Source organism: Bos grunniens, chromosome 6, assembly GCF_055505025.1.
Source record: "Bos grunniens cultivar Pamir isolate PY7600 chromosome 6, Bosgru_T2T1.0, whole genome shotgun sequence".
Classification (NCBI taxonomy): Eukaryota; Metazoa; Chordata; class Mammalia; order Artiodactyla; family Bovidae; genus Bos; species Bos grunniens.
The window spans coordinates 52,165,213-52,192,367 of NC_141170.1; the positions used below are offsets into that span (position 1 = coordinate 52,165,213).

Sequence of the window (27,155 nt, forward strand, 5' to 3'; positions counted from 1 at the left end):
CATTATAGGGGACCAGAATGCAAAAGTAGTAAGTCAAGAAATACCTGGAGTAACAGACAAATTTGGTCTTGGAGTACAGAGTGAAGCAGGGCAAAGGCTAATAGACTTTTGCCAAGAAAATGCACTGGTCATAGCAAACACCCTCTTCCAACAACACAAGAGAAGACTCTACACATGGGTATCACCAGATGGCCAACAGCGAAATCAGATTGATTGTGTTCTTTGCAGCCAAAGATGGAGAAGCTCTATACAGTCAGCAAAAACAAGACTGGGAGCTGACTGTGGCTCAGATCATGAACTCCTTATTGCCAAATTCAGACTTAAATTGAAGAAAGTAGGGAAAACCACTAGACCATTCAGGTATGACCTAAATAAATTTCCTTACGATTATACAGTAGAAGTGACAAATAGATTCAAGGGATTAGATCTGATAGACAGAGTGCCTGAAGAACTGTGGATGGAGGTTCATGACATTGTACAGGAAGCCGTGATCAAGACCATCCCCAAGAAAAAGAAATGCAAAAAGGCAAAATGGTTGTCTGAGGAGTCCTTACAAATAGCTATGAAAAGAAAGACAAGCAAAAGTCAAAGGAGAAAAGGAAATCTATATCCATTTGAATGCAGAATTCCAAAGAATAGCAAGGAGAAATAAGAAAGCCTTCCTCAGTGATTAGTGCTAAGAAATAGAGGAAAACAGTAGAATGGGAAATACTAGAGATCTCTTCAAGAAAATCAGAGATACCAAGGGAACATTTCATGCAGAGATGGGCACAATAAAGAACAGAAATGGTATGGACCTAACAGAAGCAGAAGATATTAAGAAGAGGTGGCAAAAATACACAGAAGAACTATGCAAAAAAGATCTTCATGATACAGATAACCATGATGGTACGATCACTCACCTAGAGCCAGCCATCCTGGAATGTGAAGTCAAGTGGGCCTTAGGAAGCATCACTAAAAACAAAGCTAGTGGAGGTGATGGAATTCCAGTTGAGCTATTTCAAATCCTAAAAGATGATGCTGTGAAAGTGCTGCACTCAATATGTTGGCAAATTTGGAAAACACAGCAATGGCCACAGGACTGGAAAAGGTCAGTTTTCATTCCAATCCCAAAGAAAGGCAATGCCAAAGAATGCTCAAACTACTGCACAATTGCACTCATCTCACACATTAGTAAAGGAATGCTCAAAGTTCTTCAAGTCAGGCTTCAACAGTACATGAACTGTGAACTTCCAGATGTTCAAGCTGGATTTAATAAAGGCAGAGGAACCAGAGATCAAATTGCCAACATCCATTGGGTCATTGAAAAAGCAAGAGAGTTCCAGAAAAACATCTACTTCTGCTTTATTGACTGTGCCAAAGCATTAGACTTTGTGGATCACAATACACTGTGGAAAATACTTAAAGAGTTGGGAATACCAGACCGCGTGAATTGCCTCATGTGAAATCTGTTTGTAGATCAAGAAGCAAGAGTTAGAACTGGACATGAAACAACTGACTCGTTCCAAATTGGGAAAGGAGTATATCAAGGATGTATATTGTCATCGTTCTTATTTAACTTATATGCAGAGTACATCATGCAAAATGCTGAACTGGATGAAGCAGAAGCTGGAATCAAGATTACCAGGAGGAATATCAGTAACCTCAGATATGCAGATGACAACATCCTTATTGCGGAAAGTAAGGAAGAACTAAAGAACCTCTTGATGAAAGTGAAAGAGGAGAGTGTAAAGTTGGCTTAAAACTCAACATTCAGAAAACTAAGATCATGGCATCTGGTCCCATCACTTCATGGAAAATAGATGGGGAAACAGTGACAGCCTTTATTTTCTTGGGCTCCAAAAGCACTGCAGACGGTGACTGCAGCCATGAAATTAAAAGATGCTTACTCCTTGAAAGAAAAGTTATGACCAACCTAGCAGCATATTAAAAAGCAGAGACATTACTTTGTCAACAAAGATCTGTCTAGTCAAAGCTATGGTTTTCCCAGTAGTCATGTATGGATGTGAGAGATGGACTATAAAAGAAAGCTGAGCACCAAAGTATTGATGCTTTTGAACTGTGTTGTTGGAGAAGACTCTTGACAGTCCCTTGGACTGCAAGGAGATCTAATCAGTCCATCCTAAAGGAAATCAGTCCTGAATATTCATTGGAAGGACTGATGCTGAAGCTGAAACTCCAATACTTTGCCCAACTGATGCAAAAAACTGACTCATTTGAAAAGACCTTGATGCTGGGAAAGATTGAAGGTGGGAGGAGAAGGGGATAAGCATGGTTGGATGGCATCACTGACTCAATGGACATGAGTTTGGATAAACTCCTGGAGTTGGTGATGGACAGAGAAGCCTGGCATGCTGCAGTCCATGGGGTCACAAGAGTTGGATACAACTGGGGGACTGAACTGAACTGAACTCATCTGATTATCTGATTTGCATTCTCTCATGAACTCTCTTGAATTCTCTCCCCATCTCCAAATCCAAGTACCTATTTCCTTCTCTCCTACTTTCTTCCAGATTCAGAAGGAACCCTCCTTCCTCCTGTCTAAAATGAATTCCACCACCTCATCGACCCATGATAGCATCAGGTGAAAAAGATCCAAAAGATTTTCTTCAAATATGGATTGCCTAAGTGAACCAACTATTTCTTGAAGTATAGGATATTTTACATAAAAACCCAAACAGTTTGGAAACTTAAAATTTTAAAGCTTGGCTACAGGCCAATTGTATTTATGTGATACCTGAATGAGGCATTCAAAGCAGAGTAGTGGTGGAAGCTGAGTGAGAATATAGGTAAACAGCAAAATGATGCTCACCACTATCTCTGCTTCCTAGAGTCCTTCCTAATTTTTACTGCATAAATATTTTGCAGTATGTTGAAAAAATCCCACTTACAATTTTATACTGTCTAAACAGACACTAAATAGCCATTGATTTTCTCTACTTATTACTTATTGTAAGATATTGCTTTATTGTAAGATTATACTAGATAAGAAAAGATGAAAAATACTCCAGGCAATTAAATTTTATTTACTTTTGATTCCTTCCAAAACTTGCTCTTGTTTTTCAGGTATTGGCTTTTACATGGCATATGTTAGAATTCCAACACCTCAGATGTACAAATACATTTCCGCAGAGAGTGACTAAAATAGCTATAACATTGTGGATCTTTATTGCTTCAGGATACTTTTAGTAACTTCTCTTGCTGATCACATTCCATAGCAAACTTTTTTGAATACTAATCCCCCTCTTGAAATATTGACTATTAATTTAATGCTTCTTTTTTGTAAGAGTTGTTATTGTTGTTGTTTAGTTGCTAAGTCTTATCTGACTCCTTTATGACCTCATGGACATAGCCCCCCAGGCTCCTCTGTCCCTGGAATTCTCCAGGCAAGAATACTGGAGTGGGTTGCCATTTCCTTCTACAGGGGATCTTCCTGACCCAGAGATCGAGCCCACATCTTCTACTTTGGCAGGCAGAAGTAAGTGCTCAATAATGATATTGCTTGGTCAAAGATCATTGCACTAGAATATTTATCTGGTATTTGTCTTTCTATTAGGGAACCATCTATGACCAAATTGATAGAGGAACAGGAGCAAGACCAACAGTGGCTTACATTACACTCCAACTGGGAGAGCCTTAATGCAACAACTTTGCACGAACTACTGGTAAAAGGGTAAGACAACCCATTACTAGAGCTGTGTAGAGTGGATTATGGAGCAAAGGTCTATCATCAAGGCCCTGCTTCTGTTTCAAATCTAAGGTATTCTAAATGTGTCACATCAAAGAGGAACTTCCATAGACTACCTAAGGACATTTGTATTTCAACATCATTTGGCTTTTTTCCTTCTTTGTAGACTTACATCTTTTTCTTTTGGCTAACTGCGTTTTTAAATTACGATTACAGAAACTATCATAGTGTAGGATGAGGAGCTCGGGTTCTAATCTTAGAGTGTTTTTTCACATCCTGTTTGAAATAAGTTCTTAATGTCTACACTTCCTACAGATGCTACATGGAACTAGTTAACAGAAGAAATTGAAGTAATGACAGCTGATAAAACTCGGAAAGTCTGAGAAAAAAACACACACACAAAGAAATTGTAATCAAGTAACCTTGAAAATTCACTTCTGAAAAAATTCCCCTAAAAAAAAATCGTGGAATGTTAAAAAGCGTTGCTCCCTCATCTATGAGCAGGGGTGCAGGAGAAAGATACATTGAGGGAATTAACACATTTAGTGATTATGACATTATAGGAGCATGAAAGTGCAACTGATGGATGTGGTGTGGTCGTGCTCTCCTGGGCCGAGCCTAAGCGGTGCCGGATGAGGGACGGGCGTTTCCGGTGAGCGCGTCCGCTCTTCTCGGTCTGTCCGCGGGGCCTCTCCGCCTGTCTTTCCCCCTGCAACACATCTAGTGATTATGACATTATAGGGGCATAGCTATAGAATATTTACATAAAACTTGCTCAGATTCACAGCCCACAAATGGTAAGTGCTATTCTCTGAACTCAAACCAAGTTTTTGTGACTCCAAAGCTTTTAATTAGTGCTAGGGAAACCACCTCTTAAGAATTTCAAAGAAGAAAATTAAAAGGTGGGTCATTTTTCTTTAGATGTCTTGACATTTTCCCTATAGACAAAACTGTGACCAAATTTCTGAAAATTTCTGCTTCTGTCAACTGAAGCACCTTCTCCAAAACAATGACCTGAATCTTCCAACAGAGTGGTTTGTTCTCCCAAACTGGAACTTCCAGGAAAGCCCTTCTAGGTCGGTAGATAGATAGATAGGTAGATGGATAGATAGATAAAGTCACTTGAAATGAGGAGTCAGTGATTTAATTCTAGTCCTGCCTTACTACCTAGATGTGTGATCCCACACAACCTCAATTTCCTTTTAAAATAAAAGAGTTAAGACAGATAGATAGTCTTCGATCTTTCCCTATTCCTAAAAGCTATGATTTTAAGATCTAATAGATAACAGCTAATCATTGCTATCTTTTCTATGCCAGGTTTATTGTTGAGCTCTGAGGGGATGTAGAAGTGATAAGGGGGACAAAAACCCTGGTCTCAGGAAACATACACTTTAGAGGTGAGAAGAGAGAGTATAAGCAATAACAAACAATGAATTTCACATATTTGGAAGTGCTACAAAGAAACTAAGGATAATGAGACGAGAGTGAGGAGGAGATAGGACTTCAGGTTATGGGAAGGTAAAACGTATATGTGCTTCTTCTGTATTATATAATTTATTGTACACATAGATCCACATGCAAATTTAGCAACAAAAGAAAATATAGCAGGTCTTCAAAAAGGAATGTGGAAATTAATACTTAGGGTTTTTGTTTTTCCTGACAGATCAAGGATTCTACGCACATCCTAGTATATTTGATAGCCTCAAAGTGTTGTTTTTTTTCCTTTAAATTTGCATTGTAGAATAAATGCTTAGCAGAGAACCTTGTGATATAAACTTATCACACCCTGAACTGAATTCTCCTGTGCAGCCACATTGATAGATGCTTAAACATGGCCATGTGTTTTCCTTCAAAATTTAACTCTGATTTTTAAAAAGCTTTGCTTTCCTGAATGCACTGTTTCTATAAGTTCCACCTATTGATTCTGATCCTGCCACCTAGAGTAACATGGCATGGATTTAATCCCCCTTCTTCCTGTCAGCTAATCATAGATACGTAGTTTAACACTGAAAGTTCTCAGCAACATAGAAAACAAATGTATGGTTACCAAAGGTGAAAGGGAAGCAGGGAGAGACAAATTAGGAATATGGGATTAATAGGTACAAACTACTGTACATAAAACAGATAAGCAACAAAGATCTACTGTATAGCATGAGGGATTATATTCAACATCTTATCATAAGCTATAATGGAATATAATCAGAAAAATAACTGAATTACAGTGCTGTATACTTGAAACTAACACAATATTGTAAATCAACTACAGTTTTTTAAAAGGTAATAAAGTCTCTACAAGATTCTCTTCTAGTCTAAATATTCAGTTCCTTTGTCTGTTCTCTACCTTTTTGAAGTAATACATTATTTCTCTCAAACCATTTCTCAGTTTCTTTTGGACATACATGCCCTCTCCATAAGCATAAAAATCTGACATTCTCCCTCCTCATCACACATTCTGAGAAGCAGTCTAGTTCCTTTCCTTTTCCTCTCCCTACTTTGAAAATCATTGAGTTTATATTCTGGGTGGTGCAAACAGCTAAGGTGATAGGAGAAACCTGGCTAACTGTAGTTTCTCTTCCCACAAATGTGAAATTATCATGATGTCAAATACACTAAAAAAGTACATCCTTCCTATACCCCCACCCCAAAGTGATAGCTGACCACAGCCCTGCCTTGAGAGTTCCTGTCTTAAGTACAACGTGTGTTTTCCTTTCCACTGGTAAAGTGTTTGAAGTAAACAATAAATACGTAACTTAATATTATGCCATTTTTTTGTTTCCAAATCTAGGCAGTCCTGTTACAGCAGAAGTAAGATTTCTCTTCTGTGTACTAAACAAGGTGAGAGAATTTGTGGTATAACAATGGTATATGAACCTAACTGGATTGGCTTGGGGGAAAAATGATCTCGTGTACATGACAGCCAAGATGCAGGCATCCAGTTGGGTTTAGCGATGAGTCACATCTGTCTGTCCTCTGTCCTGCTCCTTGGCAGACTGTGGGCGCCGCCCTGCTGCCCGAATGAACAAGAGGATTCTAGGGGGTCGGACGAGTCGCCCAGGAAGGTGGCCCTGGCAGTGTTCCCTGCAGAGTGAACCCAGTGGGCACATTTGTGGTTGTGTCCTCATTGCCAAGAAATGGGTTCTGACGGTCGCCCACTGCTTCGAGGGGTAAGCTGCACCTTTTCTTTTGCTTTGCCTGGATCTGATCTTTTGTCATTTGGGCATTCTTAATGGCATATGTCATTCCGTAATTCAATGCAGAAGTCACAGTTGATCTCCTTCCCTGGCCTTTGTCTGCTTAGATTTTTCTGCCTTTGGTGTTATCATGCTCATTTATTGGCAATAGATGTGTATTAATCATGATTTATGTCCTGAAGAGGGAGGGGCAGGAGGAAGTAAAGAAGACTGACTCTTCAGCCAGCATTAGTCTCTTTTCTAGCCCTCTTAAAGACATCAAATGCATATGAAATTAAACAGTGGGGATTTACTTGGATGCTATAGTGACATTGGGAGAAGGCAATGGCACCCCACTCCAGTACTGTTGCCTGGAAAATCCCATGGATGGAGGAGCCTGGTAGGCTGCAGTCCATGGGGTAGCTAAGAGTCAGACACGACTGAGTGACTTCACTTTCACTTTCCACTTTCATGCATTGGAGAAGGCAATGGCAGCCCACTCCAGTGTTCTTGCCTGGAGAATCCCATGGACGGATAAGCCTGGTAGGCTGCAGTCCATGGGGTCGCACAGAGTCGGACACGACTGAAGCAACTTAGCAGCAGCAGCAGCAGCATAGTGACATTAGGAGGCTAGAGGAATTGGTGAGGAGTTTGGGAAGCAGAGTAAAAGAAAAAATATGTGTATTAGTCAGGGTTGCCCAGAGAAACAGACCAGTGAGAGAAAGAGTTTTCAGGGAATCGGCAAATGTTACTGGAGATTTGGTGAATGTACAGTGTGAAGGGATGGCAGACATGCTGGAGGCTCGGGTAAGAGCTGCAGTAAAAGTCCAAAGGCAGTGTGCTGGCTAGCGACTCTGTCTTGCTTTGGGAGGGAATCAGTCTTTGTTCTATGAAGGTCTCCAACTGATCTGGTAAGGCCCACCCACATTAGGGAGGGTGGTCTGCCAAATGTTGGGGCACCATGGTCCAGCCAGTTGGCACATAAAATTAATCATCAAAATATACCTAAGGGGAGCAGAAAAATAAGACCAAGGGGAAATCTATGCCAGATTGACAAACATCCCTGAAGAAGGTCCTTGTTGGTTTAGATTGTTATTATATAATTTCTGAGCAAAAAAAGCCCTAACCAAGCAATAACAACAGTAGTAACAACGATGAAATCCAACCATGTTTTATGCCCATGGAGGATTCTGGAAGTTAGACATCCAGACAGGACATAGCTCGTGGTTTGTCTCTGCTTGGCAATGTCAGGGGCTTCTGCTGGAAGGTTCTAAGGTTCTGGGGCTGGAGCCATCTGAAATCCGGGAGTAGATTGTACCTGTTGGCAGGGGCCTTTGTTTCTCTCCAAGTAGGACTCACAGCTTGGTGGCTAGCATTCCCCAGAGCAAGAGTCCCAAAACAGGAAGCCAGGAGGAAGCTGTGTCACCGTTTTTGATCCAGCCACCAAAGACACACAACCCCCTTCTGCTATGGGGTTGATGAGAGCTGTCACAGCCCCACCCACATTCAAAGGGCCCAAACATGGAGCTCTTCTCTCAGAGAGGAATGGCAAAGTATTTGAGGACTTGTTTTAAAAACCACCGTCCTTCCCATTTCTTCCCTTTATTTTTAATAATTTTACTTTATTTAAAAGTATTCTTGCCTGGAGAATCCCCATGGACAGAAAAGCCTGGCAGTCCATGAGGTTGCAAAGAGTCGGACATGACTGAGTGACTAAGCACAGCATGGCAATAATAAATAATAACAAATATTTTTTAAAAAACTCACAATTCTATCACTTCATTAAATTGGTTATTGTCATTTAACCAGGCTAATTTGTAGGGAAAAAATGCAGTTTCATTTTTTTGCCTATTTGTCTATTATTATTTTTCCTCTGTGCTCAGTGCTATGCTCAATCACTCATTCGTGCCCCACTCTTTGTGACTCTATGGCTGGACTGTAGTCCATTAGGCTGCTCTGTCCATAGGATTTTCCTGGCAAGAATACTGGAGTGGGTTGCCGTATCCTTCTCCAGAGGATCTTCCTGACCCAGGGACTCAACCCTTGTCTCCTGTGTCTCCTGCATTGCAGGCAGATTCTTTACCACTGAGCCACTGGGGATTTCCTCAGCTTTGCTATTTACTGTATGACCATGGGTCAATTTATAAACTTCTCTGGGCTACAGTTTCCTCATCTGTGAAATGAGGAAAATAACAATCCTGACCTCACAGTGTTGGTGGAGGCATCAGCTGAAATAGTCTCTGTAATGCCTTAAGAATTATGCCAGATACCAATGAAGACATCAATAAAGGTAAATATTTATTTTTAATATATTATTACTATAAACATGCATTCTGACTTTTCCCTTAGCATTATGGCATATTTTTGCATTTTGCTAGACTATTTTTATCTCCTTCCACACACTCTGTCTTATACTTTCTCATCATCCTCAAGGTAACCCCTAGCGATTGTTCCTCCACAGATATAAACACCTGTTTTTCACAGGGTGTCGTTTATTTTTACAATTTGAAATCGTACTCTGTACTTTTGTTTGCTGATTGATTTTCTCATGTGGCAGTACATCATGGACATCCCCTTCAAGTCAATGGATGCAGCGCAAGCTCATTCTTCTTCAAAGCTAAATGACACTCCATCACAGAGACTCACAATAACTTTTTCTATTAATATTATTCCTGAGTTGATGGACATTCACGTTAGTTCCAGTTTACTCTCATTTTAACAACACTTAATACATCTTCTTATACAAAGCTACTCACCTATTAGTACCCTTGTTTCTACAGGATAGAGTCCCAGAACATATATTCATCTTCAGGTGGGGGTTAAAGAAATGAACACATCTTTAATTTCTTGAAATTCTAAGCCAGTGAGGAGACAGACATCTAAACAAATAATTAGAATATAACATAAGAATTGAGTATAAAAGGGAAACGTGTATGTCTAGCTATTTGATTGCTCTTTTGGGGAAAATATAATGTAAAAAGTCAAACCAGAACCTCCTCTTGAGAACTTTTAGTGTGTAAGAGCGACACCAAATGATAGGAAGAGTCTGTGTAGTATGTCAGGAAATACACTGGAATGTTATTGCTTTGGAAGGGGCCAGATGTTTCCAGATGTCTTTTCCAGTTCTGATTTATAACTCCTTGATAAGCAGAAGATTGTGCTAGCAAGTGCATTCATCAAAAGGTGATTACCTAAACAAATCCAACAGCTCTTTAAAGGAACAACACCCTTTATGCGCTAGTTCACTCAGTTCACATGCCACTTTTGTCATTCCCATATGTGGTATCCGAATTTCCTCTTTATGTCAGATCCACTGATACATCTGTGAAGTTAAGGAGGAACCTTGCAATAGAAAAGAAATATGTGTTTATAATTAAGGACATGGATATTCTATCAAAGGCCCTGATGAAATTTTATGGAACTGAATTTCACAGAACTGTCGAGTGGGGCCTGGCCTATCCATACAAAGTTAGAAATTGCCCAGTATCAAGCAAGTCTTTGCTTGAATGGGTGCTGATCTATTTGATTCTATTTTACAGTCTCTCCAGTGGCCTCGAAAGTTTTTGAAAACCTCTAATTGTAAGCCTTACTCTCTGGAGGAATCATTGATTGCTATAATTAATGGGATTTGCTTCATATCCTGATCCCATACTTTGGCAGGGCCCAGTGTGACCCATCAGTAGGTCTTTGCAAGCCTGTCTCTTTTAATTATATTCATGGGGGGAACAAAGGCAAGGTTGTCTTGCTCTTCCATGGAGAAGTATTTAAAAATCCCAAAGGAAAATTAAAAACTTGAGGTACTAAGTTGATTAGATGAAGTCCCAGATGCCCTAATAACAATTTAACTTCCACAGTTCTAAGGAAGAAAGACATTGAGTTTCAGGGGTAATTTAACAAGCAATTTTCCTCCCTTATTCCATCTCCAAAAGGCTAAAGGATGAACTTCTTAGGCTGGCACACAACTCATAATTTTCAGAAGTGTCTGATTCCTCTCCAGGAAACCTGCATGAAAAACTATCCTTTCACTATATGATCACAACCCTTAACCCTGCCTGGTAACCCAAATCTTGATTTCTACCACACCAATTCTTTACTCCAAGACTTGCATTTGCTTATTTGTATGTCTCCTATTATCTCAGTCCTCTGCCTCTTCCTCATCTTTTTTCTTTCTTTCCCCAGCTAACCTAGTACCCTGGTATCATTCAGTCCTCCCATTAGGACCTTCAGCTTCTTTACCCCTACATCTTTCTGCCATACACATCAGGTGGACCTCTAACTAAGAGTCAATGTGAATAGCACATTTTCAATCCTATGCTCTTTAGAACTGAGAACATTTACCCAACGATGCAGTTTAGTGTCATGTCTGACTTTCAGCACCCACTGGACTCTTAATAGTACTCAATAATGTTTTCACCTATTTCTGGACAGCTCTCTTTCTCATTCCCCATAGAACAAAACCCTTGTGCTCACCCACCTGTACTGATCTAACAGTGTTTTAATACAATCAGGAAAAGAAGTGAATGGCTGGGTCTGACTTTTTATTACTGAGCCCACATGGTGTCCTCATGGTCACTTCTTTATCTTCTAGGTACTTATAAACTATGCTAGTCATTTACAGTCTGTTCTTTCCATTCTGTCACCTTGAGAGATTTGACCCATTCCCATCAAGTACTGATGTCCACTAAAACAGGAATTCTCCATTTGGGATCCATACGTCTCCTGGGGTGCCGTTTTCCAGCATCACCAGAGAGTGAGCAATGGTGGTGACCCCAACCTGACTCCATGCTCCCAACTTGTCTGTCCCTAAAGAGGCATTCTCTGCATTCTACCCACTCCAGTGGCAGATGTCTGGGTCTAGGATCTAGGCAAGCAGGTGGCCTAAACTTTGGGCCAATCCCTATCATTTCTGGGGCTTGCAGAAACTCATTAAAGAGTTCTCCCACTTCCAACCTTTGCAGTTATTGTTTCTTCTAGTCTTGCAGCTACCTATTCACATACTCTGCACCTGTAGCCGAACAGCTGGCCATCGCTGGAGAATATCACACACCTGACTGCTACCTAAGCTCGTGTCAAATGTATGATCATGAATCTCAAATGTGCATCTAACAACGTGGTACCCATCAATATATGTTCACAGTAAAGCCACTTTTCCATTCTCAATTATTTGACATCGTCTCCTCTCTCCCCAAATGTCCTTCACCCTCCACTGGTCTCATCTCACTCTTTATGAGAAAACAGACATCATTATATCTTTGGCCTTGCTGCATCCCTAATCCCAACAAGGTGTCTATGCCAGTGGCCATGTTCCCTCCTTTCTCTTGAGTAATGGTGGAGGATGTGTCCTTGCTCCTATTTAAAGATAACCACATTTCCATTCATCTTTCCAAAGACAGTTTTTCAAATTATCACTGCTGTTTTTTTTATCAGTTTCTTTCCTTTTGCTGGATCATTCGCTTCAGCAAACATGTCTCAGTATTCCAACTTAAACCTCCTTCTCTTGACTTCACATCCTTCTTCAATTATTGCCACATTTCAGCTATTATTCACAGTAAAACTCCTCAGGGTTTCCTGCAGTCGCTGTCTCCACTCCTACGCTTCCTATACTCACCTCAGGTCCCTGCGGTTGCGCTCTCATCAAGGTCACTTGAAATGGCACTTACCAAAGTCCTCAGTGACTTCCATCTTGTCAAATCCAATGGTGAATTTTCAGTTGCCAACTTACTGGAACCCTCCCCAGTATTTGAGGACTACATCCTTTTTGAAATACTTTATTCACTTTTCTTCTAAAACAACAGTGAAAATTCTTGTGTTACTGACCTATCCCGCCACCCACCTCTCTCTCTCTCTTTTTTTTGCAGCTTCTCCTTCTTTAGGATACTGAACATTTTAGTTCTCCAGGTGTGTTATGGACAGCACATTTGTGTCCCCATGTTTAATATCCAACCCCCAAGAGGGTGGTATTAGGAGTTGTGGCCCCTGAGAGGTGATTAGGTCATGAAGGTAAAACCCCATGAATGGCCTAAGTGTCCTTAGAAGAGCAAGAAAGTTGGCCCTCTCTCCCTGTGCCTTGTAAAGATACATCAAGATCACCATCTATAAGCAAGGAAGAGAGTCTTCATCAGACCTTGACCCTGCTAGCGTCCTAATCTTTGTCTTCTAACCTCAACAACTATGAGATGTAACTGTTTGTTGTTTAAACCACCCAGTCTATGGTGGAACTAGAAATGTTACCTTATCTACTACTGACTCCTCCCATAGTCTTAGACCAGGCATCAACTCCACACTTCAGTGTATTAACCACTTAACAGTTTTATCACATGGAAGATGAATCTTCTGGGATGTTCTCTGAAGATCATTCTCCTTGAATGAAGGTATTAGAAGTTAAGGAAAGTTCAAATAGTTTAGCTTTTTGGACTTTAAGGAAAGTTCAAATAGTTCAAATAGTTTACTTTTAATATTAATTTTTTAATGATCTTTTTGAACTTTAAGGAAAGTTCAAATAGTTTACTACTAATATTAAATATTTACCCAGATAGAAATCCTCTTTTCTTGTTCTTCCCACACATTATTTTGCTAAGAACCATTTTAATTTTTCCTGTTTTTTTTCCCCCCTATTGATTGATTTGTTGAAGTATAAGGAATTCCTTTTGCTCTTGGACATGGGGTAGCCCCCCCTCACAACAAAGGTCTGTCTAGTCAAGGCTATGGTTTTTCCAGTGGTCATGTATGGATGTGAGAGTTGGACTATAAAGAAAGCTGAGCACAGAAGAATTGATGCTTTTAAACTGTGGTGTTGGAAAAGACTCTTGAGAGTCCCTTGGACTGCAAGGAGATCCAACCAGTCCATCCTAAAGGAAATCAGCCCTGAATATTCATTGGAAGGACTGATGCTGAAGCTGAAACTCCAATACTTTGGCCACCTTTTGCAAATAACTGACTCATTTGAAAGGACCCTGATGCTGGGAAAGATTGAAGGCGGGAGGAGAAGGGGACAACAGAAGGTGAGATGGTTGGATGGCATCACTGACCCAACGGACATGAATTTGAGTAAACTCTGGGAGTTGGTGATGGACAGGGAGGCCTGGTGTGCTGCAGTCCATGGGGTCCCAAGGAGTCAGACACAACTGAGTGACTGAATGGAACTGAACTGAAGGAATTCCCTGGTGGTCCAGTGGTTAGGACTCCATTCTTCCACCTCTGGGGGCCCAGATTCAATCACTGGTCAGGGAACTAACATCCCACAAGCCACACAGCATGGCCAAAAACAAAATTTATTGAAATAAGTTAATTTACAATGTTTTGTTTGTTTCAGATGTACAGCAAAGTGATTCAGTTATACATATACATATTCTTCATATTCTTTTCCCTTAGAGATTACTACAAAATACTGAGTATAGTTCTCTTCTTAAATAGTACGTCCTTGTTGGTTATCTATTCTACATGTTGTGTGTATATATTAATTCCAAACTCCTAACTTATTCCCCCCTTTGGTAACCATAAGTTTGTTTTCTGTGTCTGTGAGTCTATTTCTGTTTTGTTTATACATTCATTTGTATACTTTATTTTTAGATTCTACATATAAGCAGTATCATATGATATCTGTCTTTCTGTCTGATTTATTTATTTATTTATTTTAATTTTATTTTATTTTTAAACTTTACATAATTGTATTAGTTTTGCCAAATATCGAAATGAATCCGCCACAGGTATACATGTGTTCCCCATCCTGAACCCTCCTCCCTCCTCCCTCCCCATACCATCCCTCTGGGTCGTCCCAGTGCACTAGCCCCAAGCATCCAGTATCGTGCATCGAACCTGGACTGGCAACTCGTTTCTTACACGATATTTTACATGTTTCAATGCCATTCTCCCAAATCTTCCCACCCTCTCCCTCTCCCACAGAGTCCATAAGACTGTTCTATACATCAGTGTCTCTTTTGCTGTCTCGTACACCGGGTTATTGTTACCATCTTTCTAAATTCCATATATATGCGTTAGTATACTGTATTTATGTTTTTCCTTCTGGCTTACTTCACTCTGTATAATAAGCTCCAGTTTCATCCACCTCATTAGAACTGATTCAAATGTATTCTTTTTAATGGCTGAGTAATACTCCATTGTGTATATGTACCACTGCTTTCTTATCCATTCATCTGCTGATGGACATCTAGGTTGCTTCCATGTCCTGGCTATTATAAACAGTGCTGCGATGAACACTGGGGTACACGTGTCTCTTTCCCTTCTGGTTTCCTCAGTGTGTATGCCAAGCAGTGGGATTGCTGGATCATAAGGCACTTCTATTTCCAGTTTTTTAAGGAATCTCCACACTGTTCTCCATAGTGGCTGTACTAGTTTGCATTCCCACCAACAGTGTAAGAGGGTTCCCTTTTCTCCACACCCTCTCCAGCATTTATTATTTGTAGACTTTTGGATCGCAGCCATTCTGACTGGTGTGAAATGGTACCTCATAGTGGTTTTGATTTGCATTTCTCTGATAATGAGTGATGTTGAGCATCTTTTCATGTGTTTGTTAGCCATCTGTATGTCTTCTTTGGAGAAATGTCTATTTAGTTCTTTGGCCCATTTTTTGATTGGGTCATTTATTTTTCTGGAGTTGAGCTGTAGGAGTTGCTTATATATTTTTGAGATTAGTTGTTTGTCAGTTGCTTCATTTGCTATTATTTTCTCCCATTCTGAAGGCTGTCTTTTCACCTTGCTAATAGTTTCCTTTGATGTGCAGAAGCTCTGTCTGATTTAGTATGATAATCTCTCAGTTCATCCATATTGCTGCAAATGATTTTATTTCATTCTTTTTTATGACTGAGTATTATTCATATTTCTTTATCCATTCATCTGTCACTGGACATTTAGGTTGCTTCCGTGTATTGGCTATTACAAAGAGTGTGTCAATGAACATTGGGGTATATGTATCTTTTCAAATTATGGTTTTCTCCAGATATATTCCCAGGAGTGGGACTGCAGGATCATACGGTAGCTCTAGTTTTCATTTTTTAAGGTACCTCCATACTTAGTGGCTGTACCAATTTACATTCCCAGCAACGGTGGAAGGGGGTTCTATGACTAAGATTTTTTGACAGTTGCTACAATTTTGTGCCACTGTTCTGTGATAAACTTTCCAATTTCAAAGCTCTGAGAGTCATATGTTGTCACATTTACTTTATTAGCTGATTCAGAATTTGGAACTCAAACTCTCCCCTCTCTGTTTAGCTGTACTTGCTTCACGAATCTCTGGACACATTGTCCTTTTACCCAAAACATTCTTTAATCTGATTCTCAGGGTCTAGGATGTGTATCTGACTATCCCCTTCTCTTGCTTGTTTTGGCCCCTGGGATGATAGAATTGTTCACTTCTTTAAGTTCATCATTGAAGGCTAGATCTCCATCGTATCTGGGGGACACACTCAGGAAAGAGAAGGTATCTTCCTGATGTCTGCCATCCTATCACTCATCAGCCAGCCTCCACCCATCGTGCATGCTTTCCCCTCTGTGGCCGACACCTGATTCCTGTGCTGATGCCTGTGAACCCTCCTCTTTGTTTCAGAGAAGCTTAGTATAAAGGTTGTGTTAGAGGTTTAAAGGCTTTCTGGTCTGTTACCATCACTTAGTATCTCTGTGACTTTAGATGAGTCCCTCATCTGCTCTGAGTCACTGCTTTCTCTACTCTGGAATGGAATAAGCATTCCTATTTACACCACATAACTGGGGAGAAGATGATTTAACTGACATGTAGAAATACTTGGAAACCACAGAGATCTCACACTAAAGAAGAATCTAGATCTGATCTCTTTTGCTTCTTGGATGCATTTAAAAACTTTCAGTCAGCACTTCAAACTATGTATGCTTTACATAAAATCCAGAACTCTGGCTTCTCTGAAACAATTTGAAGGTCAGGTCTCACTGGACATTCCAACGCAACAGCCGTGAGTGGGAGCTGAGAGGCAGGTGGCCCTGGAGATGGCAAGTCTTGTGATGTGACACTCGCTATTATTGACTTATACTCAGCCCTTTATGCATTTGCTTTGTGGCCACTCTATTATAAAGTCTATTCACTGTGTGTGTTGCAGAGAATTCTTTAAAAAAATTACCAAGGGTAGGTGCAATATTAAAAGTAAGAGGCTCCTAAGATTTGTAGAACAGCAATGATGCTATTCAAACCATTAATACTTCCAAGTCACCATCTGACTGTGCTATTTATGGAGTAAGTCTTGTAAAACAGAGTGATTTCTATCACAAATATTAATTATAAATATATTTTTATTTTCTGAAAAAGGATAAATAGTATAAGTTATTCAAAGTAAACTCAGGATTAAAAAAAGGGGAAATTCTGTGCTCTTAAGAAGAGGCAAAGATAGAAGAAAATCTCTAAACCTGGCCAGCTGAATTAAGTGCAAATGTGGTGAGTTTATGTTTAAGCTAGAGTTGAGTGTGGAAAATTGCAAACTGAAATTGGTTATTGTATCCAGAGACCTCATGCCTTCAATTCTGTATAAATTCCCCTGGACATCATAATGTATCTGAAGTATACAAGTAGTTGTGTATTCTCTCTAGAGTGATCACTGGAGAATTAGGAGTTGAAATCATATTATCTCAACATTATCTATAATGTGTATTCATCATTAATACAGGAGTATAAACATGAAGCAAATTAAATGTGAATTTCTGGTAATGAAATGCCATCTAGAGCGAGAATTAAAGAAGAAAAATGTCTCTTAACATCTTCCTCAGTCATTTTTTATTGTTATTGTGAATTTTTTCACCTGGCTTCAGTCTGCCTGCTTCCTCACTCTCAGAGCATGAGGATCTTTGTACAAACTTCTTTAAGTATTGGCCAGTTTTTCCTGCTGTTGCTTTGAAGTCTGACAGCACTGAGAAAAAAAATCCCCCTGATGCTGAAGATTTTCAGCTGTTCGACTTGGTTTTTCATCTTTGTAGCCCAATTTAACTCTTTACTAAAAGGACCACATGAACATAGCTTGTTCCTGTGTTTCTCCACTGGGTACTTTTTACTGAAACTAGATTCGTGGGGCCTTCATGTAGCCCTGTGTCCTCTTTCCTCTTTTGCTTCTACCCAGATGGGAGTGACTCATTCTTTCTAGCACACACTTAATATACTAATATAGCATTTCTACACATCTCCCTCAATTCAGACTTAAATTGAAGAAAGTAGGGAAAACCACTAGACCATTCAGGTATGACCTAAATCAAATCCCTTATGAATATACAGTGGAAGTGAGAAATAGATTTAAGGGCCTAGATCTGATAGATAGTGTGCCTGATGAACTATGGAATGAGGTTCGTGACATTGTACAGGAGACAGGGATCAAGACCATCCCCATGGAAAAGAAATGCAAAAAAGCAAAATGGCTGTCTGGGGAGGCCTTACAAATAGCTGTGAAAAGAAGAGAAGCGAAAAGCAAAGGACAAAAGGAAAGACATAAACATCTGAATGCAGAGTTCCAAAGAATAGCAAGAAGAGATAAGAAAGCCTTCTTCAGTGATCAATGCAAAGAAATAGAGGAAAACAACAGAATGGGAAAGACTAGAGATCTCTTCAAGAAAATCAGAGATACCAAAGGAACAATTCATGCAAAGATGGGCTCGATAAAGGACAGAAATGGTATGGACCTAACAGAAGCAGATTAAGAAGAGATGGCAAGAATACACAGAAGAACTGTACAAAAAAGAGCTTCACGACCCAGATAATAATGATGGTGTGATCACTGACCTAGAGCCAGACATCCTGCAATGTGAAGTCAAGTGGGCCTTAGGAAGCATCACTATGAACAAAGCTAGTGGAGGTGATGGAATTCCAGTTGAGCTATTCCAAATCCTGAAAGACGATGTTGTGAAAGTGCTGCACTCAGTATGCCAGCAAATTTGGAAAACTCAGCAGTGGCCACAGGACTGGAAAAGGTCCGTTTTCATTCCAATCCCAAAGAAAGGCAATGCCAAAGAATGCTCAAACTACTGCACAATTGCACTCATCTCACATGCTAGTAAAGTAATGCTCAAAATTCTCCAAGCCAGGCTTCAGCAATATGTGAACCGTGAACTTCCTGATGTTCAAGCTGGTTTTAGAAAAGGCAGAGGAACCAGAGATCAAATTGCCAACATCCGCTGGATCATGGAAAAAGCAAGAGAGTTCCAGAAAAACATCTATTTCTGCTTTATTGACTATGCCAAAGCCTTTGACTGTGTGGATCACAATCAACTGTGGAAAATTCTGAAAGAGATGGGAATACCAGACCACCTGATTTGCCTCTTGGGAAATCTGTATGCAGGTCAGGAAGCAACAGTTAGAACTGGACATGGAACAACAGACTGGTTCCAAACAGGAAAAGGAGTACGTCAAGGCTATATATTGTCACCCTGTTTATTTAACTTCTATGCAGAGTACATCATGAGAAACGCTGGACTGGAAGAAACACAAGCTGGAATCAAGATTGCCAGGAGAAATATCAATGACCTCAGATATGCAGATGACACCACCCTTATGGCAGAAAGTGAAGAGGAACTCAAAAGCCTCTTGATGAAAGTGAAAGTGGAGAGTGAAAAAGTTGGCTTAAAGCTCAACATTCAGAAAACGAAGATCATGGTATCTGGTCCCATCACTTCATGGGAAATAGATGGGGAAACAATGGAAACAGTATCAGAATTTTTTTTCTGGGCTCCAAAATCACTGCAGATGGTGACTGCAGCCATGAAATTAAAACACGCTTACTCCTTGGAAGGAAAGTTATGACCAACCTAGATGGCATTTTCAAAAGCAGAGACATTACTTTGCCAACAAAGGTTCGTCTAGTCAAGGCTATGGTTTTTCCTGTGGTCATGTATGGATGTGAGAGTTGGACTGTGAAGAAGGCTGAGCGCCGAAGAATTGATGCTTTTGAACTGTGGTGTTGGAGAAGACTCTTGAGAGTCCCTTGGACTGCAAGGAGATCCAACCAGTCCATTCTGAAGGGAGATCAGCCCTGGGATTTCTTTGGAAGGAATGATGCTAAAGCTGAAACTCCAGTACTTTGGCCACCTCATGGGAAGAGCTGACTCATTGGAAAAGACTCTGATGCTGGGAGGGACTGGGGGCAAGAGGAGAAGGGGACGACAGAGGATGAGATGGCTGGATGGCATCACTGACTTGATGGACGTGCGTCTCAGTGAACTCTGGGAGTTGGTGATGGACAGGGAGGCCTGGCATGCTGCGATTCATGGGGTCGCAAAGAGTCGGACACGACTGAGCGACTGATCTGATCTGACACGTCTCCCTCACTTCATGTACCCTTTTTGAACAACAGGTTATTGTTTCCCTTGTTTTTTTCCAGACTTGGAAAAAAGATTTAAAGAGACTTTATTTTTCCCCTTATAACAAAAAAGAAAACAGAACAATTTCCTTACTGAATATTGAAGTATGTGAATTTCCTGTTTTGTTTTTTGGGTTTTTTTTGCTTTTGGTGGGTATTAATGCCATAATGACAATAGCTTGTGTCACAAGAGGCTACTGAATATAATAACATTTAGCAGTTTTACTGACACATATTTTACAGTTAGAATTACATTAACCTGTATATAGCAATCAAGTCTGTAAAGTTTACTCAATTTCATTTTGTTACAAATAGTTTGCAGTGTTCAACTGTTTGTCATACTACCTGTGATTTAAGCAGATAGATGAATATTTTTTGTAACCAAAATTTAGTAGCTTTGAATTGAGGTAAGAAGCTATCAAACAGGTAGACATTTGAGATCAATAATTGTTCTATTTCAGATGCCTTAAATAATAGAATCTCGAGTGAGTGTTGAATTTCTCAGATGGTCATATGCTTACTCTTCTAAACTAAAAAATGGAACAGGGAGATGGAGCGAGGGAAGGAAGGAAGAAAAAGGAGAAAGAATGACATGTTATGCAACGGATGGTTTTATTTAATGAAAAACAATTTTGTAATATTATCCTGTAATATTCATGCCATAGCACTTTTTGCATTTTATTATAATTGTTTCTTTTACTGTTTATCTTCACTCAATCCTAAAGTTTGTATAGGCAGGGATCATGTCTTTCTTGCTCATTACTGAAATCCCCAGCACAATATCTATATATCTATAAAGCTATATTTGTCTCTATATGGGTATTATATATATTCAAATAATATCAATTTTATTGAGGTATAATTGATGTACAGTATAAGTTTCAGGTGTACAACATAGCAATTCATAATTTTTAAAGGCTATATTCTATTTAGTTATTTTCAAGTATTGACTATACAAGGACCTACTGTATAGCACATGAAACTGAATTCAATATCTTTTAATGACCTATAGTGGAAAAGAATCTGAAAAGAATTATGAACAGGAAACAAATTTTATATAATTTTATTTTTTAAAAGGTCACTCTGTGTGAGGAGACTGGGTTATAGGGGTTAAGAGTAAAAGAAGGGCCACTATTTGGGAGAGGTGAGTAGCTTAGATTAGGATTGTAGTGGTGGCAGAAGGGGAAACAAGATTCAGGATATATTTGAAAGTGGAGCAGTGAGGACTTGCTGATGCATTCAGTGTTGGGTGTAAGAGAGATGATCCAATATTGCATAATGGGTAGCTGTAAATAGCAAATAAGTGTAGAATGAATTGTATAGCTCAAAGGAGAGGATGGAGCTGGAGATACACATTTGAAAGTTACAAATGCCATTCGGGTGGCATTTAAAGTCATGTGACTAGATAAGCTCTTCAAAGGGGCGAGTGAAGAATGAGAAGACTTAAAGGCAGAGCTCTGGGTCACTTCAATGAAGACACTGAGAGCAGAGGAGGAGGATGCAACAGAGAGGAAGAGGTCCCAGAGACAGGAGGAAATTCTGGAGCATGGGGAGTCCTCGAAGTCAAGTGGGAAAGTGTTTTAAAGTGGAAAAGTGTTTTAAAGTGGAATTAGACTATTGCTGTCAAGTGTTCAAAAACAGTGACGTCTGAGACTACCCATTATAAGTTGTGGGTGACCTTTTAAGTTGCTAGCTTGAAATTTTCAGAAACCTTTCTTGAAAACTTGACATTTCTCTGAAGCACTGCCTCCTTGGAGGGATCACTTAACCTCTGATTTTCATTCTCTTTTATTTTTTTTCTCTTGTCTATTCTTCATGACTTTTCATCATCTTCCCCACTCAATGAAGCAAGTAACTACTCTGTCTCCCTTTCAAAGTGAACAAGTGTTATTTTCCAGAGCAGCCCCATTTAGGAAGCCCAAGTTTTGGTTTCCAGAACAATACGATATTTACCAATGCTCAAGGGTTATATAAATGCTTTTTATATGAATACATGGGATATGGGAGTGGAAAGAGCAATTATTTAAAAAAAATATTTAAAAATCATATATAAATTTTAAAAGATAAGTCTGAGTTTAAGGTGCCAATAGCTCTTGAATCATCATTTTAGGAGAGAGAATGCTGCCGTTTGGAAAGTGGTGTTTGGCATCAATAACCTAGACCACCCATCAACGTTCATGCAGATGCGCCTTGTGAAAACCATCATCCTGCATCCTCGCTACAGTCGAGCGGTGGTGGACTACGACATCAGCATAGTGGAGCTAAGCCAAGATATCAATGAAACAAGCTATGTCCGACCCGTCTGCTTACCCAGCCCGGATCAGTCCTTAGAACCTGATACTTATTGCTATATCACAGGCTGGGGACATATGGGCAACAAAAGTAAGTCAAGATTCTTGGGAGCATTCACCTTTCAGCTTTTAACTGGAAAACACTAGGGTACTTCCTAACCTTTGGTAATCATTTCCCATTTTCACTTATAACAGAGAGTCACAAATAGCATATGTGTCACTCCCCCTTCCATGCAAATTGCAGAAGTCAATACTTCATCATGCCCTTAAACCTGCAAACCCAAAGGAAACCTCAGAAGTCCTTCTCTATACCTCATTTCTCCAGGGAGCCCCTACAGATGGTTGGAGCTGACATGCAAGATCAGTCATCCCTGCCTTGATAGGGATTGTATTGAATCTAGATTGCTTTAGGTAGGATAGTCATTTTGACAATATTGATTCTTCCAATCCATCTGTTTGTGTTATCTTTGATTTCATTCATTAGTGTCTTATAGTTTTCTGAGTACATGTCTTTTGTGTCCTTAGGTAGGTTTATTCCTAGGTATTTTATTCTTTTTGATGAGATGGTAAATGTGATCGTTTCCCTGATTTCTGTTTCTGATCTTTTGTTGTTTGTGTATAGGAAGGCAAGAGATTTTTGTGTATTAATTTTATATCCTGCACCTTCACCAAATTCATTGATAAGCTCTAGTAGTTTTCTGGTAGGATCTTTAGGATTTTCTATGTATAATATCAGGGCTTCCCTGGTAGCTCAGAGGTTAAAGCGTCTGCCTGAAATGCAGGAGACCAAGGTTCGATCCCTGGGTTGGGAAGATCCCCTGGAGAAAGAAATGGCAACCCACTCCAGTACTCTTGCCTGGAAAATCCCATGGACAGAGGAGTCTGGTAGGCTACAGTCCACGGGGTCGCAAAAAGTCGGACACGACTGAGTGACTTTGCAAACAGTGAGAGTTTTTTCTTCTTTTCCAATGAGGATTCCTTTTGTCTTCTCTGATAGCCGTGGCTAGGACTTTAAAAACTATGGTGATTATTCATAGTGGCGAAAGTAGACATTTTTGTCTTGTTTCTGATCTTAGAGGAAATACTTTTTTTCACCATTGAGAACATACAGAAATTTAGAACTTTGTACTGCTGTCTCTCAGCTGCCTGTAAAGGACTCTTACTTTGCTTGACCTGTTAAAAGTTTAGAATAAGAATTTAATCGATATTTTCTTTAATAGTAAGCACTGGCCATGCCAACTATGTCAGGGTAGTACTGTAGCTCTCAGGGATGATGATACATGTCGGTGTCCTGTTACCCACCTTTTGTTGTTTAGTCACCAAGTCGTGTTTGACTCTTTGTAACTCTATAGACTGTAGCCTGCCGGGGCCCCCGTCCATGGGATTTCCCAGGCAAGAACTTTCAGACAAGCTGGAAATCACACATTCTCTCTGCTGACACTAAGGGACACTTTTCCCTTTGGACATCTTTCTGACACATCTTCTAGGATTAAAGGTCCTGATCTAATGATGGCTACTATAGCACGTGGTGAGATAACATTGTTTAAACCAAGGATGGGGCAACCATTCCCCTGTTACTCTGAACAGATGATCTGAACTTTAGCAGAATGGACTCACATGCTTAGCTGTCACACAGCGGACAGCCTCCATCTGGGGCAGAGCTCTGGCTTGATTATTTTAATTGTAATACCAATTGTTTATGTTGCCACATGTAATAAGAGAGGGAGGCAGTTCCCTGGTGGGGCTAGTGGTTAAGATTCAGTGCTTACACTGCAGAGGCCTGGGTTCCATATCTGGCAGGGGATCCATCCTGCATGCTGCGTAGTGCAACCAAAACACAAAAAATAAATTAGAAAACCCATTTGTAAAAAATGAAAGGGAAACCATGAGCCAGGTTACTTAACCAGTCTGTGCCTCCATTTTCTCATTAACAAAATGGAGGCATTTGACTAATGGAATGACTATCAGCACTTCTAATTGGAAAAGTTTGAGTCTAAATGAGCTTTGTCTTTGAAATAACATTCTAAGAATATGGTTTTCTTGATATAAAAATGTAATGATTTCCTGTATGACTAGCCTAATTTTTGAGTCATTTTACCCTCATGTTTTATTTCTTTCTCTTAAAAAAAAAAAAAAATCCAGTGCCTTTTAAGCTGCAAGAGGGAGAAGTACGTGTTATTTCTCTGGAACAATGTCAGTCTTACTTTGACATGAAGACCATCACCAACCGGATGATCTGTGCTGGCTATGAGTCTGGCACGGTTGACTCATGCATGGTAAGTTGCTCAGTGCTTACCAAAGAGATTCAATTCTGCAATAGGTTCAGTGGGTCCATATAGGCTCATTATTATTCATGTGTGGCTCTTTGGGAAAGTTTTTTTGAAAATAATTTGTTATGTTTCCAGTATCTCTTCTAAATACTTTTAAATAACTCACTGAATTCTCACAATCATCACTTGTGGAACAAGGGACCATAGAGGTTAAGTAATTTACCTCATATCACCCAGGACTAAGGTGGTAGAATGAAGTTATGAATGTGCTTGGCCACTAACTATCCTAGAAGCAAGGATTAATGTGAACACATTTCTCTGTATTGCCAATATGACCTGGAGGTTCACTAAGAACTAGGGCCTCAGGACAGCTCTCTACAGCACTTTTCAGACAGGGATGCTCCACAGTGCACTGCAAATGTTCAAGTTTGTCTTAGTCTAATTTTATGCAGCTTTTTTGTTGTTGTTAATTCTATTTTTCTCTTACTTCAAGTTGAATGAAAGTCTTTTAAAAACCAAAGCAAAACAGAGTTTGTTATTTTGCCAGGCAGGCCTAACCTCAACTGTATAATGAAATGGTAACTGCTAAAGGGAGGAGATGGAAGGCTGATTCTTGAAAGAGAAATTAAGGCCCAACATAGACATGGGTGTGGTCATGCTCATATAATAATGTCTAATAAGAACTGGGTCCTGTCAACTTCTTTAGTGGTGGCAGTTCCACACTGTGGGCATCTTAGACACATACCAGACGCTCTCTAACAAAACCCCAGATAGAAAAGAAGAGAGACAAAAGGCTACTTTTTTACCAAGTCTATTCATCAGAACCTCTCATTATCTTCCTCAACTGCCTCAACAGGACACATCGCAGGCCATGGTCCTCTGTTAAGGTCTAGAAACCATGGGACTCAATATTGAAACCAAACTTTGGCCTGAAGTCTAATATTATGAAAAGGAAAAGAGGACCAAATTGTGCCTTTATCTCTGTATCCTTCTTTCATTTCGAATTGCTGCTGCTTCACTTGTTTTCCAGCTAACATGTCTACCTATCTCACTAAGCTTAGCTCAAAATCTACTCTTAAGGGGATCCTATGTTCCCCTCCAGCTGGAAGCAATCGCTCATTCTTTTGAAGACTCCTTTATTTATAGCCCTTAGATTTTGCTTTCATGTAAAGTTTTTCTCATTATCCAAGTGGACTTTTGGCCCTTTTATGGTAAAAATAGCTCCTTACTTGTTTAGACATTAGCACAGAATCCTCCAAAAAATTGATTCTAAATAATTATGTGGCTAAGTTTCTGATCTGGAAACGTAGGGTTGCTGTAAACATACCCCATTTTAATAACTAGCCTAAATAAGTGGTGGTAGTGGTGGTTCAGTCACTAAGTTGTGTAGCACAGCATAAATCAGGATCTTAATTCTTTTATATAAGAGGAGATGAAAAGACTGGAATATGTCTAATCAAAATGTTTCCAGTAAATTTTGCTTAAAAATCAATCAGGCTTTCAGACAGAACAATTTAGTCAGCCCCTTGAAAGGCCTATGCTTATTGGCTGGGTTTGTGTGCTCAGTTGTGTCTGACTCTTTGTGACTTCATGGACTGTAGCCCACCAGGTTCCTCTGTCCATGGATGTTTCCAGGCAAGAATATGGAGTGGGCTGCCATTTCCTCCTCCAGGGGCTCTTCCTGACCTAGGGTTTGAACCCATGTCTCCTGCCTTGGCAGGCAGACTCTTTACCACTGAGCCACCAGGGCTTCTCATTAGTTAGGTTTATGGCATTGGTAAGTTATGAATATGATGATCACTACTTCTAGGAAATGGCATGATATATTCAAACCTGAAAGAGAAAATGTTCAATCTAGGATACTCTACCTAGAAAGATTATCATTTAGAATAGAAAAAGATAAAGAATCTCTCAGACAAGCAAAAACTAAAAGAATTGAGCAATATTAAACCAACCTTAAATATTAAAGGGTCTTCTCTAAGTAGAAAAGAAGCAACAATCTATTGGAAAGGAAAAAAAAAATCACAGGAGGAGAAGCAAATATGTAAAAGGATTGTTCAGTTCAGTCGATCAGCTGTGTCCGACTCTTTGTGACCCCATGAACCGCAGCACACCAGGCATCCCTGTCCATCACCAACTCCTGGAGTCCATCTAAACCCATGTCCATTGAGTCGATGATACCATCCAACCATCTCATCCTCTGTTGTCCCCTTCTCCTCTTGCCCTCAATCTTTCCCAGCATCAGGGTCTTTTCAAATGAGTCAGCTCTTTGCATCAGGTGGCCAAAGTACTGGAGTTTTAGCCCCAAGAAAATGAAATACAAAAAAGCAAAATGGCTGTCTGAGGAGGCCTTACAAATAGGTGTGAAAAGAAGAGAAGCAAAAAGCAAAGGAGAAAAGGAAAGCTATACCCATTTG

General features: G+C 39.8%; 1 protein-coding gene and 1 non-coding gene across 6 annotated transcripts in view; both read left to right on the forward strand.

Annotated features, from left to right (window-relative positions):
• Positions 1-27,155, forward strand: part of CORIN (corin, serine peptidase) — a 313,930-nt gene that overhangs the window by 276,210 nt on the left and 10,565 nt on the right. For 4 of the 5 annotated variants that reach the window (XM_086405903.1, XM_086405908.1, XM_086405904.1 and 1 more), the window contains 5 exons: positions 3,557-3,673; positions 6,474-6,523; positions 6,678-6,852; positions 22,288-22,559; positions 24,611-24,744. In XM_086405903.1, the coding sequence (XP_086262029.1) occupies positions 3,557-3,673; positions 6,474-6,523; positions 6,678-6,852; positions 22,288-22,559; positions 24,611-24,744 (748 nt within the window). Of the gene's footprint in view, positions 1-3,556; positions 3,674-6,473; positions 6,524-6,677; positions 6,853-22,287; positions 22,759-24,610; positions 24,745-27,155 lie in introns of those variants that run through there. The other variant, XM_086405907.1, reaches the window with a different exon arrangement.
• On the forward strand, positions 23,209-23,280 carry TRNAF-GAA (transfer RNA phenylalanine (anticodon GAA)). Its single transcript has one exon. It is a non-coding gene; the product is annotated as a tRNA-Phe (tRNA).